We start from the raw sequence: 16,865 nt of genomic DNA, 5'->3' as shown, positions 1-16,865 counted from the left end.
TTGCTTTCTTCTTTGTATCATTGCCGAAGAAGGTGCTGTTGTTCTTCTCAAGCCAAGATAGTCGACGGAGAATTTTGTTGTTGTTGTAGCAAGTGGCCCTGTTTTGGTGACAGTTTTTGACTGTCAATTGATGTTTTTGCGTCGCCGTGCCGATATATGCATGGCCTGCCTTGATTTCACTATGCTCGTGTTACGCCCGCGTGTATGTGCAAATGCACATACGCGCGCGTGTGTGTGTGCGCGCACGGTTTTTAATCCTAGAGATTCGCACACATTTACTCATGCAATACAAGACACGCCACACACAATAGGAGGCAAGACGGATGGAAGCAGCATAAATTAGACACTCTCCGACTACTTTGGTTCAAGACTGTTTTCGCGTCCGTCGCCTTTCCTTATTTTTATTCCTATATTAGCGAAACGAACCGTACCGATACACTGAACGCACACAACGCAATCGAGTAAGGCTGCGAAACATACAGTGCATATTTTCACCGGTATATGGAGTTTTTCGCTTTTTAAACTTTTTTTCAACATTTCCTATTCCTTACATGCACCTGTATGTTGAGCAGTGTGTGTGTGTGTGCATTCGGAGCGCGCATTTCCTCACCGTCTTCGGTCCGGAAGGAAGATGTTGCGGCGCATATGTGTTGTGGAGTGCTTGCAGGTTTCGTTTGTTAAAGAACGATTGTTTTGTGTGTTATGGCGGCTTTCCGTGTTCTCTCTCTCTCTCTCTCTCTCTCTCTCTCTCCCTCTTTCTCTCTAAACCATTCTCTTCCCCCCCTCCCCAACAATCGGTTCAATCACTTTGGTACACACTCCTTCAACTTCCTCCCGATACATGGGATAGCATCCAGCAAGATAGCTTCAATAATTTAGACCACTGCTGGTACAACACACACGCACAGGAACAAAGCACAGTAGAAAATAAGATTGACTAGATGATGAGCGCTCGCGACGACGGGTCAGTGGCGAGAAGATAAAAGAGTTGCCTCCACGACACACCAAACGAGTCCAACAATGTTGCCGTGGTTGCAATTTTTGCACCAATTTCAGCTTTTTGCGGCAGTATGTTCAAGATTTTGGAACATAAATCTACACTCACTAGATTTTGCTAAATCTCAGACTCGTGTTACACTTTCAATCCCGGCCGACGAGTTAGATAGACACAACAGCAACACACTATACGAGCAAAACACAAAACTCTGGGCACAGATGTCTGTATAACACACACGGAATGCAAGGCAAGAATAACTAAAACATATCGAACGCGATGCGTAACGCGTACAGTATCGTACCAAAAAACAAGAGCGAATGCGAAAGCAGAGATGGTGAGAGCGTGCGCGATAGAGAGAGAGAGAGCGAGCGGATTCGAGAGAAAGCAAAACAAACCGACGAGCGAGTGCGAGCGAACGCACTGATGGGCGCAGGAGCAGGCAACACAGCATGAAAACATTATTGTAAAAAAAAGCCTTACACACGAAACAAAAAAATCGTTGCTTACACAGTATTTCATTTCTTTTTATTTCGGCACTAAAACAAAAACATAATATTATTGCCGGATTAAAGATTGGGGATTAAAAAAAAAAAGCACAAGCAATAGGTGTAATTCGATTGCTCTTCGATCCCATTTACTGGCCCGTGTAAATTTCAAGTTTAACCCACTCTCTTCCAGCAAGCGCACAATCACACGGACACAGCAGGCGTGCCTATTATAGGCACACACTGTAGAAAAAAAGCACATCCGCTCTGTCTACGGATTAAATAACACTTTTGTGAAGGCAATACCATATAAAACTCACGCACTTTTTTTTTGTGAAAATTTGATAACGTTCCCTTTCATCCGTTACAACATGGAAACACGTGTATGGAACGCGTATCCGATGTTTTACGCATTAAAAGTAGATCGTGTGCATGCCGTTTGCTGCTGACTGCTGCATAAACTTTTCGGAAAGGAATCAGGTTCAACACGCGCGCTCTCGCTCTGGTCACAAGAAACCTGGGTAACGTTTAGTAACGATCGCTTCTGTCTTGAGGGGATAATATAGTTGCAAAATGCTGCTGGATACGATACTGGCGACCGTGCCCCGCAATGTTGCGCGTATTTGTTCGGTATGTGAAAACCACCTTGCACGCATTATTTTTGTCACAGTACTCCTCTCCTTGCTAAGCGTAATTCGCGGCTTTGCTAGCCGCATACAACACGGCGCACGCACACACACACTTGCACATAAGCACGCACGATAAAATAGCAAGCCAAACAAAACGGCGAATTTCGTTATTGTTGTTGTTGTTACTTTGCATTAGTTTCCGCACCGCTTTTGGTCGATAACAGATTCGCACGAAAATGGTGTGTTGACTTACGGGGACGGTAAATGGAAAAGTGCGCGGTGCGTGGTATGGAAATGAGAACGATACACTGACCTTTGGGTGGTTGCAAAAATTCACTTTGTCTCATTCCTTCCGCAAGGCATCGCACACCATCATGCCGGGTCGTTTTCCATGCGTGTGTATTCCATACCCAACCCGATTTCACATCATTTTCATACACACATACCGCAATGAAAAAGAAAACACCCCCCGTGCATAACTGCCCTCTAGTTTTGAAGGAATTAACTTTTCGAGCCACACTAGATAAGAAGCGACACTTGCAGGCAGCGCACATTATTATAGAATTCACTCTGCTTTTTTGGCTACGATGCTATACCTTTCCCGGAACTCACACCTTTGCAAAACAGCGCCAGATGCATTATGGTCACAATTTCCTTTCGCACTGCTCGGACACTCAGCAACCGCACGATTTGTACTGCATTTTACCACCAATGCACACAATTAACGGCCACACTGCATCAAAACGCACCACAACCCACTAGCCAGGCATCATTTTGCATGGTGAAAAGTGCCGAATTCTCTAGCGTAGAAAATAGCCGACCGGAATGATGATGATGGAACGCGTACGCGTTTTTTACTTATTGCGTCTCGACCGAGCATAGCACAAACGAACGAACCATGGTCATCGGCGAAGAAATGCGTATGACAGTTCAAAAAATCTATTCACCAGAAAGCTTCCCCAAATTGAATGGAAAAATAAATGTTACCCCGTACGAACGCCGTATTCATTCATAAACGAACGAAGAGGAAGTAAAACTGGAGAGCAAAGCATACTAGGAACTGATTGTTTGGCGTTGGTGTTCGGCGAAACTGTCCATTTTCTGTATTGATTTTTTTGACACTATACAGTGCTCTTCACACCAATAGCAGGCGTTGCAAATAGATTTTTTTATTTGTGATATTTTGCATGTACCACTAAGAACTTCTTTTTATTCCTATTATTCAAATAAAATACACAACATAATTTTTTTTTATACTTTTAATAAAGACAAGTTTATTGAAAATGTTTGCATATTTGACGGAAATTGTGAATTGCAAGGAGAAATGCCTACAATGTTCATTGCGCTGAACGAAACCAAGCGTTTGAGAATTGTTTGTTTTACGCGTTCTACTCTCGCTCCCAGTTCGTATGGCGAAAAATCTTTTGAACCTGGGATCACGATCTAATCTTAACCAACCTTAATCCTTTCTTTACCAAGGATTGACTGTTAGGCCTACTTCATTAGACTTTCAATCCAGCGTGTGGAAGGAATAGACTTCAACCCAGACCTAATGAATGCATGTGTGCCGCACGACTAGTGGTAACCCATGACCCATAGCGGGTCTTGCTAACCCCCAAAGAGGTAAAGAAAGTTTTTCAGTTAAAAATCATACTTTACACAAGAAGAAACTATAAAGCAACCTATGTTTGGCGCTTTTAAACATAAAACATCCCTCTCTTTCCCCCTAAGAAGAGCTGCTGGACGAATGGCGCCTTGCTTTACGCTTTTTGTCCTTGCGCTTTTTACGAGATTTGTCCTTTTTGGAAGCAGCCGACGAGGAGGATGAAGAGGACGAGGTCGACGATGATGACGAGCTACGAGACGAGCGTCGCTTGTTGCTGGTTTTGGACTTTTTCTTCTGACCACTAGTGCTACCTGACCCGACAGTAGCAGCAGCCGCAGCCACAGCAGCTGCCGCATTTACATTCGTGACCACCGTTTCCAATATTCGCTGGGCCGCTTCTTGTGCGTTAAGCTTTTGGATCGTTTCCTTCTTGAGCTGTTTCAGCTGGGCCAAATCCATCACCGCATCGAGCGCTCGGGCTTCCTGCTCTTCTTTTTGCTTGCGGAGTAGCTGCTGCTTTTCCCGCGCCTTACGCTGCTGCTCCTCTATTTCCTTTTCCATGTGGCTCTTTAGTAGCAGCAGCGTTTCGGCCCGTTTCAGCATCTTTTCCTTCTGCATTCGGGCCTTTTCCTCTTCCGACAGCTTTTCCTGCTTTATGGCTAGCACTGGCGGTATCTTTGCTGCTTCGACGGCTGCTGTAGCAGCGACAACGATCGCCGTTGCAACCGAGCCCGGACTCTTGTCGCGGAACTTGTCCAACTCTTTTCCGTTGGCCGCTTTTTCACGAGGCTTATCGTTCGTTACCGAGCGGGAAGCTGACCGGCGTTTGGTCGGTGTAATGGATCGATTGCGTTTCGAGCGTTCGTCTCGTTCCTGAGAACTAGCCGAAGAACTGCGATCCTTGCGGCGGCGCCTTTGTTCAGGAGTTCTTGACCGCGAACGGCTAGCGGAACGATCTTTGCGCGAGCGTCGCGATGAGCCACGTTCGTAACTGCGTGAGCGGCGCGATCGATCACGATCGTACCGCTCACTATTACCAACGCCAAAGCGTCCACGAGGTCGCGAGTAGTACGATCCACCCACATTATTACCTCCGCCATATCGTCGATTTCCAACTTGCTGCTGTTGACCACCGTACCGATTGTAGTGTGGAGCGCCAGAAAACCCAAACGGTTGCCGGTTACGGTTTCCACCACCTCCTCCCCCTCCCCCTGCTCCACGATAGTTGCCAGCCGGTGAACGACCCCGATAGCCGTCACCTCGACGACGATCACGCGAACGACTACGCGAACGATCACGCTTCCGCTCATCGACCGGTTTGCGACGTTCGTCCACTTTGGTCGCATCGTTCGATTTCTTTTTCGGTTCCACACCGAGCGCTTTGGCCAGTGTATCACTTTTCTTGTGCGTTGCTACGTCTGGTTCCGTGTCGGACGTACCAGCCGGATGATGTTCGTAATCCAGCGCATTCATATCGATCGAACCGTTGGATTTCTCACGCACCAGCGCTTCGACCTGGTCCTTGGCAGAGTCTACTGCGGTTGCGCGTTTGGAGCTTGCCTCCGCTTCGGACGATTCGCTGGTAGATTTTGCACGCGGAGCAGACTGTTCCTGGTTGAGCTCGAAGAACGACTTCTTCGAAACACCTTTTGCAAGTTCTTCGTGACGCTTCTTGCGCTCCGTTTCTCGGCGCTTGATTTCCGATTCATTCTGCCGTTTTTCGTCCTCCAGCTTTTCCAGATCGGTCATCTTGATCGTCCGTTTCTGAGCGGCGCGCCAATGAATCGGTGTATGGCTCCTCGAGCGGCTACGTGATCGCGATGGCGTACGATAGCGCTTCAAAGAAGAGAGCAAGATACCAAGGTTAACGCATTATTATGTCTCATTTTCTCCGTTCTCAGCGTTAATACGTACAAAGTGTCCTCGGCCCTTGATGATACGACCACTGCGGGACAATGGGACGTTCTTCTTCTGCCAACCAAACCCTCGCTGTTCCTTCACCCGACTGTCCCGTTTACGATCGTCGTCGTGCTGGGCGCCTGTACGCTTAGTTGCAGTATCGGTACTGCGCATTAGATACTTGTTCGAAACTTCCGGTATTTCATCCGGATCAATTTTGGTCACCGTCGCCATCGGATGCATCTCGTCTTCCAGCTCACCTTCCTCGATCGATGCTTCGGCATCGCTACGGAGCATAAAAAAGGAAGTATATAAGAAATAACTCGTTTGCTGCGTTGTTCTTATTAGAGATGTGTACGATGTGTACGAGAGGGATGTGTACGATTCAAATCAGCCCATAGAGTTCAATCACCAATATTCACATATTTATCCTTCAATTATTAGGACTTGTTCTTTTCTGATTATTGTCACTTGGTCGGACTAAGGACTCACATACTTACTCTTTTCGATTCATGACTATATGACTCACCCCCAGGAACAAAATATTGCCTTTCACTATAGTGAACACACACTTCTCGCTATAGTGAGATATGACATTATGCTTCTGGGGACCCTACGAACAAAATCTCACTTCTCACTAAAGCAAGAGAAGTAAGTAAGAGAAGTGAGATTTTAATGGCTGGGTCGTGTTATACTCATTTTGTCTAATAAATAATAATAATAATAATAATTAGTGTAAGGAAGTAATACCAGGATACCTTAGAAGGCTACATAGGGTTCAAGGAGAGTGTTTTATCTCACTCTAGGAACAATTTCTTGCTTCTCGCTATAGCGACCAGGCACTTTTCACTATAGTGAAATATGACTAAAAATCTCTAAAGAGTGCGTGAATGATTAAAATGTCTTTAGCCTTTGCTTTGCTTTTCCGATTGAACTAATTAAAAAGCGCGAGTTCTAATATATTCTCCCGAAATAGAGAACACACTTACGGGGCACGTTTGGTGCGCGGAGATGAGTCTTTGCTACGTTTCTTCTTCTTATCCTTTTTACGCTTCCTGCTAGTATCATCGTCCGATTCATCGCTCGATGCCGCAGCTTTCTTGCTCTTTTTGTCCTTTTTTACTATATCGATGGGAGGAATGTATCAAAATGATAAAAATGTGTTATTCCAGATAAACCAATTCGACCAGCTACATTCGAATTGTACCTTTTATCTGTCGCACTAGTTCGCCACAGTTGGAAACCATTGCATCTTGCAGTGGACGCGAATTACGATCGACCGGTAGCTGTTCGAGCTGTCGTACTAAATCCTGACCGGATACAACATGACCGAATACAACGTGAATACTGCAGAAAAGGAAGGAAAAAATGAAAACCGGATAAGCTTGTATGAAGTGAGACCCCCTCCATCTACAGCAGTTTGGAGCGGAAATTGCCAGCATACTTACTTGTCAAGATGTGGTGCAGGTTGCGTTGTACTACAATAGAGAAAGAAAAAACACAGAAAGAACAATTGATTGGCAAATGGATTGCTTGGCATTTGCGGGCATGGATCGGAGCAGAACATTTGCAACACCATTGTGGAAGTATTAGCGGTCTCCGATACTCGTCATCGTGACCATCATCTCGATAACGAGACAGCCCGAGCGTTAACCTGCCTGCTCTGCTTGTCTGATGGTGATATTTTGCGTACGAACACGCATGTTCGTCCAGTTTACACACTCAGTGAAGTGAAGGCGATGTGGAAGGACGCATACTGCAACGGTTTTTGTGCCTATCTATTCCGTACCACTCCCTTTCACTTCCACTCACTCTATCTCACTGTTCGCGGCGCCTAGACGTGTTAATAACGGGGCAGAACCAGCTGTTCCGCGAAATGATTCCGTTGAAACAGCTCGTGCCCTCTACAGGTAACGAATACAAGGGGGGTACAAAAGCAACAAAATGTAGATGAGTTTGCCATTCAACTATCTAATCACACATGCGCTGAAAGGAAAACTTATCAGTGAAATTAACATCGGAAGTAAACAGATTTGTGAGAATGATTATATCATTGCTGCGTGCAATACATTGTATTATTTCGGAACGTTCTGGTTCCACGCGTTACTACTTACATGAAAAATTGTGACCCATTCGTGTTTTTGCCACGATTGGCCATGGAAAGCAAAAATGCACGATCGTGTTTTAGGGTGAAAGCTTCATCTACAAAGAAACGAACGAGAAACGAAATGTAGTGGCAGGTGGGTTGGGAAAATCATTTGCCTCTAAGCCGCACTTACCCTCAAACGTGCCCCCGTAAATCGATTCACCACCGGTTCCGTTCCCGTTCGAAAAATCGCCAGACTGGATCATAAAATCTTTCACCACACGATGAAAAATAATTCCCTATCGCGAGCAGCAATGTTGATATTAAAACGTGCCGTACTGCTATCGTAATGGATCATCTTACCTTATAGTATAGAGGTTTTCCTGTCTTCTGGCCGATGCCACATTCACCCGTACACAATGCGCGGAAGTTTTCGCACGTTTTCGGTGCGACTGCTGGAAACAGTTCGAAAACAATACGGCCAGCCGGCAGACCGCCCAGGCTAACGTCGAAAAAGCATCGAATTTTTTCCTGAGCTAATGGTTCCGCCAAAGCGCCGGTATCGGAATCGACCGTCATTTTTTTTCTTCCTTCTGGCAGCCTAAATTCTGTAGAGGGTAAGAACACAACAATGGCGCTTATCAAACAAGCCTGCCTGCAAACGTGCGACAACTGAATACGATCGATATATTCGAGCCCTTCGGCGTTGACCAAACACTGCACTGGTGTATTGACGAGTGAGCAATGTATTTGGCTTTATGAAATAGGAGCACCGAACAAAATTACCGTAAAAATATTGTTTTCTCTGTGGAATAGTGTTGGGTTGGTTGTGTCTCCCTTTTTGGACGCACGCGACTGCTGAAAAAACAAAGCTGTCAATGAATCATCTGACAGCAACGAAACGCTTCAGGAAACGCTTTGTTTCGTCGTGTGTCAAATTCGAACGAAATCCCGCGGCTTTACAACTTTTTTGTTTAGTTTGTGTGCTAAAAAATGATTTTCTGATCAAAATATAGTTTACTGTAAACAAACAATGGTGCTCCGTTTCGAAATAAATATAAAAACTCAAATTGAAACACTTTTTTTACTTCATACCATGCAAGGATGCAAAACGCTTGATACCATGCAAGGATGCAAAACTTCATACCATGCAAATGCAAAACAAAAATTTCGCTTTTGGATGTTGTTGACGATATGTAATGATAGGAGGGTGAAAATTAATTTTTAAAATAGTATTTTATTTTACGTTTCATCGTTACTTTTAGTTTCTGTGTTTCTGTGTTGTGCTTACCACCTCGGCACGGCCCAACGCGTACTCTGCTCTTACTGCTCATTAATCAGATTTTTCGATTACCTATCATAATCCCACAACACAAGAGGACAAACGGTACGAACAATCGTCTGCCGCATGTATCATCATTTCTCGGACTGTTTGACCATTCGTACATACACACACACACACACACACCTATCGCTCGCACTGTTACTTCATAATTTGAATAGTTATAATTATTGTTTATATATAAGCTACATATTCTCTCCGTTTCTTTATCGGTTCACCCGCCCTAGGATTACCCTCCGATAATCCCTGTATCTCGCTGGTTATCGCATTGATTTTCGTACTTCTGTGATGCGACCAAGAGACAGTAACGGTGTATTAGAGGATAGAGGAGAATGGGATGCAGCTATACTCTGCACAGATCGTCTTGATTAGATTTATCTAAATTATGTGTGCTTGATTCACACGAACGAAACACACATACACATACGGTTGGCTTTAACAGATCGACCATTTGTACGAATTTACAGTTGGTCCTTTCAATCGTTCCTTCTTTCCACCTTGTCTTCTGTATCACCTGCTATGCACCAATCGCTTTTAAACATTTTCTTTGTCTCATTATTTTTTTAAAACGCAGAAAGTTGGAGAACACTGCGATTTAGTGGATATTTCAGTAGTACACAACATATCCGGGAAACGTGTCAAAGCTGTAGGTTAACTCCGTTTTGTCATTTTCTTTTTCTTTTTTTTTGCACGAACAATTCTGCATGATTATGTTCCTTTATGTTCGTAATTGTTTTAGTTTTCGACATAACGTACTCGTCCTAAATAAGGTGTCAAGTGAATATTGGCAGCATTCATTGAACGATGGTTTTATTTTGTAACTTTTCTAATTAGAACTATTGTTTCTGATCATGTTGCTTTATATGAGAGTGCGAGAGCTTCCATAGCTTCATTTAAAGTTTTCATTTTGCCCGTCAACCTTCTGTCCGACCTTATTGTGGCTATTGTGTAAAGTGGGAGATATTTGTGGTAGTAAATTGTAATTTTCCTTTACTTGTTTGACCCAGATTCAAAAGATGAATGGAATAGTATTGTATGTACAATTGTGCAGTTTCTGTAAATCTCGCACACCTGCATCTCGTTCCCGCAGAATTATACAAATTCATTTTCCTCCGAATGACGGAAAATGGAAACCGAAACATTATTTCTTCTTGCCTGTCTTCCCCTATTCACCGTACACCTACTGTATGTACTTGATTTCTTTATGATTTCCTCTCTATACGTCACGTTGTATGTGTGTGTGTGTTTAAATACAAATTTATACCTCTTTCTTAAGGAACATAAAACATTGCTTCCGAAACTCATCCTCTGTTAATGACGCAATCGAATGAATCGTGAATTAAATTAATATCATTTTCACATACAGAAAAAGATAGTTTATTCTTCTGGCTACCTTCCTACGTTTATGAAATATATAAATTCCATTTAAGATCCATTCTTGTCTCGTGTTTCTGTCCTGTTTGCGAAAGAAGATCATTTACCTTTCCAACAGTTTCTTCACTACCAACAAACGTAAACTAAAAACTTAATTCAATTAACAGATGATAAATAAATAATGAATAATAAACTACAAACTATCCGCTAATTAAAATAGTTTGCAAAATTTTTAAAGACTCATAAGATCGCAATAAAGATAAAAACAGACGCACTACCAGCTTCAATGTACTGAAGGAAATGTATGTGTATAACTAAGAACAGCGAATAGTAGCAAACGTATGTAATATATAGTTATGTACCGTGTAATTATGTCTTAGCTACGTCGATCACATCTTTGCCCGGTGGTCATGGCATACTACTACACCTTAAAGTTCAATTTGCATACGAACCACCTCCCCCAGGGACCAAAACCTCACTTCTCACTATAGTAAGCAGACATTGCTCACCAGAAATGGAAGAAAGATTTTACTCGCTGGATCCGTACTAAAGCACGCTTCTATTACAATGTTCCTTATTCTTGTCGTGGAAAACAAAAACCATCTCTAAAACGAACATCATTCGTCCGTTTGTTGAAATTATCCGTTTGTTGAAAAATATCGAATTACAGAGAGACAACACGGGTGTTGAGCAATGCGAATGCTGCTTTTGTACGTCTGGAATCGGGAACGCCTAGATCAACGCACACGACAACTAGGTAACTGGCTTGCCGGTTTGTTCGGTGGCTCTACCAAACGAACACTCTACGCTGTACACAAACTTGCTGTTCGTTGCAGTCGGGCATTTTCAAAATCGTAAGAGAGTATTTTGTCCCCCCTTGGCTTGGGAACAACACACATTTATCTCCCTAAAAGCTCTACAGCATAAATTATACATCTGCAATGCGCGATCGTTCGATCCTGCATCGAAGTTGGAAGGATGCATTGGAATTCATGCATAACCACCACTTTGAGGTTAGCGGATAATAATTCATTATGTGGATAATTTGTAATCATTAGCATAAAGTCACACTTTCATGAATCGCTTCTCGTCGCTTCTCAACCAAATTGGCGAATGGTTGGATTGAGCGCGACAGTTGTCCTTCTACTTCTGGTATTGGCCCGTTCCTCGCCATTTGGGGAAATCTTCTTCGTCATGTACGTAGTTGAAGAAAGTTGCTTAGTTGCAAGGGTAAGATATTATCAACCATAGTATTATTCGCTTTAACTAATGCAGTTTTGTTCCAATAATATCGTACTGTGCCGCGTTCCTATTATTACTATTTATATCTTTCACCTTATATCCGCTGCTCAGATAACATTGGCATTAAAACGCATTGCAATGCATCAGCATCTCTTTTTTCACATCATGCAAGACTCCACTCCACTGGCTCTTTCCTCCTCACGATTAACACTTTTTGTTTGTTTGTTTAATTTTGTATGTGTGTTTTCAGCGTGTTTTGTGGGCGAGTGCACACGCGCGTTTTGTGTTTTTGTTCTTAGAAAGGCATTACGAAGAGGCAATTACGATCTGGATAAACGTGCAGCCTTTTCTATAAGAATCGCGGTGGTCCGGAGTGATATGAGCTATGGGGCAAGCTCGGACTTGCACGATGCAGCGTATACGGCGAGGAAGACCTCTGAGCCAGCGATTGTTGCTGCGATGATTGCTGTGGCTGTTGTTGCTGTTGCGGATGTGCTGCAGATCCGCCCACGTTTAATAATTGCTGTGAACCGTGATGTTGTTGTTGTTGCTGCTGTTGCTGCTGCTGCTGTTGGCCATTGTGTGCTAGAGAGGCTTGCGATCCGTGCAGCTGAGAGGAAATAGAGTGACCACCACCCAGCAGCATTGATGAGGACGAAGACGATGACGATGCAGATGGTTGCAGGGCCGAATGATGCACCTGTTGCTGGGATTGTGATGTCGATTGCTGAGATGTTGATGGGTGCATAGGGTTCAGTAGATTTCGCGTCATGTAGTGATGGAATGTCGTAGTTGCGGGTGTCATACGATGGTGCTGTAAAACAAGAATATGCCGATAAGTAACGATTACAAAGGAGATGGTTTACTATGACGTCATCCGGGTATTTGGTATGAAACTTCTTCTTCTTCTTATTGACTTAACGACCTTGTAGGTCACGCCGGCCATCGAATGGCTTACCAGACTTTGAAGATACAGTTGAACAGAACGAGTCTCGATAGAATCCAAATCGAATCTAACCCGAATAGGAACGAATCCCAAAGGAATCCAATTGGATCGAATCCCAATGGAACCCGAATCGGATCGAATTCTTATCGATTCTCATTCGGGCCGAAATCTGCCAATACTAGAGTGTACCTAATTGCGAACAACTTTATTACGTGTTGGATCCTGAAACCTTCAATGTACGGTTGTAGTGAATTGGGACTTTTTTTGTATTCATAAAGAACGGCTAGGCCGTATTGCTGTGATTTGGGATTACTAAGTATAGAATTTTTAATCCGACAATGTTTAGCATATATATTTTTACAAATTTACAGGCGTGGGCAAAATTCAAATAATCATGTCTGTCAAATAAAATGGGACATTTACACCGTGTAAAATTAAACAACAACAAAATCACGTACCGTAATGCTGTGATGTAGTCCACCAATGGCCGCACCACCACCACCACCAATCATGTGACTCGGTCCATCTCCTAAATCCAGATGCAAACTTTCCGGTACATCAGAACCATTGCCTGCACCACCACCACCACCGGATGCAGCACCACCACCACCAAGATGCAGCTGACCAAGAGATGCGGTTGCCATGGCAACATCGGGCATAACGTCCGACAGATGACCCTCCGAGCATGCTCCGATTTCATTCAAATCCAAGCCACCGCCACCGATACCTCCCGGTGGACCAACAGCGCCGCTACCTGCCGGAGCCGATAGGCGATACGCCACGATGTCTCCACCCGGAATCACCGAAGGTAATTCCTGCCGTCGATGCGTTCCGCTTATCAATGCGAGTGGATTATTCATCGACGCATGGTGACCGGTAGGGCCGGACACACTGTTTCCACCAGATCCGTGCACTCCATGTGCTAGCATTGAGTGTGGTGTCATCGAGGTCCGCTGTGAATGGTGCGCTGACGGTTGCTGCTGTGCAGGATATTGCGGCTGCTGAGCCTGCTGCTGCTGCTGCTGACGAGGGAATGTCATGTTGCGTCCGAAGCAGTGGACTGAGGCCTGTGCCTCCAGGTCGTTACTGGGCATAGCGGGCGACGGAGGTGGCGTTGATTCATCGTCCAGCGACTGCTGACTGGTGTGCAGATCGTGCCGATGGTGTGTATGATGATGCGCATGGTGATGGTGGTGAGTGTCATGGTCATAATCTGACGGACCTTTACTGTTCGCCCCATTCGGTTCCCCGTCATGGCAGTAGCAATTGGCGCTCTCGAGCAGATCGGCCACCTCGTCCGGAAAGTTAAACTCTCGCACGACGCGTAGTCGAATCTGTCGGTTAATTTCCGAGCGACTGGAAAGGGGTAACGCTAGGGCCCGCTGGCAACCGGGTGCTTGCCGCAACTTCTGGTCTCGCTTCTGCATCGACTCCATCGTTTGTGCGTCCGGTGCGGGAATAGGTGCGGTTGTCGCTGCGACAACGTCCACACCGGCAGCGGATCCACCACCGAGCGTTGTGCCAGCATTGCTATTCAATCGCGAAACCATGTACAGCGTATCCGGAATATCAGGCATGTGATGACGTGAGCGCCTCATCCGCAGCAATTCAATCTGCTGCGACGCGATGTGATCTTCCAGCAGTACCTTCACCTCCTCATAGTAAGGCATAAAGAGCCGTGGACGCACAAACAGTCCATGGTTCTTTCCGCCACGAATCCACGCATTAATGCGCAAGCTTTCCCGCTCGTCGCCAATCATATGGGACGGAGGTGTGCTCACCAACCCGCGGCGTATAGCCTGGTTGAGGATTTCGTTGTTCGGTGGCAACACATGATCCATGCGAACGTGCGGCAACAGTTCGGACAGAATTTCGCGCAGTTCGACATCGCTCAGATCGCGTTTCTTGATGCCCTTCCGTGTGACGGAATGTGCCGTGTGGCTGAGCAGATTTGGCTCCCGATCTTCCATACGGCGAATAAGCTCCTGTTCGCCCCATTTTAGCACCGCCTGCAACACCTCCAGCTCCGACGCTTGCAGGAAGTTGTTCTGCAGCGCTTCGATGAGTTGCGACTTATCTAATTGAAACAGTACCGGTGAGCCGACGATTGCCGAAAACTCTTCCCGCAAATAGTGACAGGCCTGCCGGTACACCCAGGCCGATCCGTGCGGTTGGCTGCCCCAGCGCAACACCGTCGCGAGCGTGTCGAGCGACAACCATTCCAGTATCAAATCCTCACAGCCCTGCGCTAGTATATCAAGCTCGAGGAAGCGCCCAATCTGGTACAGTTCCATCGCTTCTTCGAGTGGTGAAGGTCTGGCGCGACCGGTGTGCGTCAGCGCTTGTACTTCACCGAGACTGCCCGCCCCACTACCACAACCATTGCCACGCAAGATCAACGACAGGTTCACCGTATCCAGATAGATCGCGTGCAGCAGCACACGTGCGTACCGTTTCGGGATGACGCCTTCGTCCAGTACGATTCGTGTCGTTGCGTGCAGTGATCGATCCGTCCCGTGCAGCTGATGCTCCTCGGAGATATTTCGCGTCCGCCGCTGTATCATGTTCTTAAAGAAGGGCGACCGGGCGCTCAAAATCGCCTTGTGACACGGTAGCTCTAGCTTGGGTCGAAAGCCATACTCCGAGCTGCCGGAATCGGGCCGATGATAATCGCCGCCCTCGGATGTGAATACTATGGCTGCGTCTGCGTAGTCGCCCGTTCCCAGCAGATAGCTCAGATCGTCCTCGAGCGGGTTGGGCGTGCCGAAATCTTCCCCTAACCTACGTAACAGACTTACATCTATGGTCGGATCGTGTGTACACAGGTCCCCAGTATAGAGGTAGCGCAGCAACGACGAGAACATTGCCACGTCTACCGGCGACGAACGTAGCTCGAGACAAATGCGCGCCCCGTATCCGGGACACCCGGCTAGCAGATCGCGAAAGTAAGAGCAACGCGCCGACAGGATCGCTCGATGGACCGGAAACACCGTTCCACGGAATACTAGATCGCAATCGGTGCAGTGCTTGAAATCGTACAGGCTGGCTAGATCCTGCTTGAACGTGGTTGCCGGTGGCCGGGCTAGTTCTGCCTGCACCGAGAGGTCTTTCAGTGCCGCCAGCGACTCGTACTCCTCGAGCAGTGCGGACAGTTCCATCGGGCTCCAGCTGGAGACGAATTCGCGTAGCACGCGACCATGATCACAGGCTTTCGACGAGCGTCGTCGTCGGATCAGTTTCTTCTTTAGCGTCGCAAAGCCGGTCACCTTTTTGCGACGCTCGCGTACCACACCACCAGGACCGGTGCCACCCGAACCACCAACGCCGCACATTGGTCCGTAGCCACCGCTACCACTACCGCTGGCTGATGTTAGTGGTGTTGTGGTGATACCGGCAGTCGACGTGATCCCCAGCATGCCTCCGTTACCGCCACCGACCGCTCCGCTTGCACCACTCCCACCTCCTCCTCCTCCTCCTGCACCGCCTACTCCACCTACGCCGCCACTAGAGCCGGGACAGTCCGTTGACGCTGTTGCTCCCATCTCCGTAGTAATGCATGGATCGCTGCCACTCTTACTCTCGCACCAGTATGACAGTCCACAGGGTATCAGGCATCCCCATAGACCAGGATTCATTGTCCAACAACGTCGTCGTCGTCGCGCGGGGACAGTTCTGCAAAGAAAAACACAAAGAGAAACACATAGCTTCAGTAAAACACGTTCGTTCAATGTTCAATGGCAGTTTTCTTCAGTTAAGGGAAAGTTCTCAGATTTAAGACTCGTTGCGGAACTCTAATCTAATTAACAGTGGTAGCAGCATTATATCACCGAGCACACACCAACCAAACAACGCCATGTCAGCGATCCTTGAATAACATAATAACAACGATGCACGCACCACCACCGTCAAGATATTCTCGGCGTAAGGTTAACGCGAGGCAATCGATATTCATCAACAACAACATATCATTCACTCCATACACACACGCGCGCGCCTACATTTGGTCGATCAAGGAAAGCGATGCTTTCCCAATGACTGTGCGGTTGCGTTGCAACTAGTGTAGAACTAGTAGGCAGATTCGGGGTTCTTGTATATCAGATGTAAAAAATGGGGAAACCTTATCAATGGTGCGTTGCAATTGTTTATCTATTCTATGGTGTTTACTTTCAACCATTCTCACCTGAATGCAATTGTGCGGACATTTTTACTCCGATTCCGATACGTTTCTCTTCGTTCGCTGCTCTCGCCTTGCCTCAGTG

At 46.1% G+C, this 16,865-nt stretch overlaps 3 protein-coding genes across 3 annotated transcripts in view; 1 reads left to right on the top strand and 2 right to left on the bottom strand.

Annotated features, from left to right (window-relative positions):
- Nucleotides 1-16,865, top strand: part of LOC126557880 (uncharacterized) — a 237,827-nt gene that overhangs the window by 115,291 nt on the left and 105,671 nt on the right. The gene's annotated exons all lie outside the window — the stretch shown is intronic.
- On the bottom strand, nucleotides 3,838-8,282 carry LOC126557023 (peptidyl-prolyl cis-trans isomerase G). Its single transcript, XM_050212659.1, has 8 exons — nucleotides 8,066-8,282; nucleotides 7,896-8,001; nucleotides 7,731-7,818; nucleotides 7,065-7,094; nucleotides 6,824-6,963; nucleotides 6,606-6,738; nucleotides 5,632-5,902; nucleotides 3,838-5,553 (listed from the first exon to the last, which is right to left on the bottom strand). The coding sequence occupies exons 1-8, from the start codon at nucleotides 8,279-8,281 to the stop codon at nucleotides 3,838-3,840; spliced, it is 2,700 nt and encodes an 899-aa protein (XP_050068616.1). The 5' UTR covers nucleotide 8,282.
- Nucleotides 11,940-16,865, bottom strand: LOC126556792 (BTB/POZ domain-containing protein 7). The gene is made up of 3 exons (XM_050212278.1): nucleotides 16,787-16,865; nucleotides 13,065-16,278; nucleotides 11,940-12,474 (listed from the first exon to the last, which is right to left on the bottom strand). The coding sequence occupies exons 2-3, from the start codon at nucleotides 16,239-16,241 to the stop codon at nucleotides 12,010-12,012; spliced, it is 3,642 nt and encodes a 1,213-aa protein (XP_050068235.1). The 5' UTR covers nucleotides 16,242-16,278; nucleotides 16,787-16,865; the 3' UTR covers nucleotides 11,940-12,009.

The sequence above is a fragment of the Anopheles maculipalpis genome, chromosome 2RL (assembly GCF_943734695.1).
Source record: "Anopheles maculipalpis chromosome 2RL, idAnoMacuDA_375_x, whole genome shotgun sequence".
Lineage (NCBI taxonomy): Eukaryota > Metazoa > Arthropoda > Insecta > Diptera > Culicidae > Anopheles > Anopheles maculipalpis.
This window is presented reverse-complemented; position numbering and strand designations above follow the sequence as displayed.

Excerpts from the sequence above, each read along its gene's own strand:
- LOC126557023 (XM_050212659.1), bottom strand. The coding sequence starts at position 8,281 with ATGACGGTCGATTCCGATACCGGCGCTTTGGCGGAACCATTAGCTCAG. Across the intron at positions 8,002-8,065 it reads GAAAACCTCTATACTATAAG|GGAATTATTTTTCATCGTGT; the intron begins GTAAGATGATCC and ends TGCTCGCGATAG. Across the intron at positions 7,819-7,895 it reads TTACGGGGGCACGTTTGAGG|ATGAAGCTTTCACCCTAAAA; the intron begins GTAAGTGCGGCT and ends GTTTCTTTGTAG.
- LOC126556792 (XM_050212278.1), bottom strand. The coding sequence starts at position 16,241 with ATGAATCCTGGTCTATGGGGATGCCTGATACCCTGTGGACTGTCATAC. Across the intron at positions 12,475-13,064 it reads GACTACATCACAGCATTACG|CACCATCGTATGACACCCGC; the intron begins GTACGTGATTTT and ends CTTGTTTTACAG.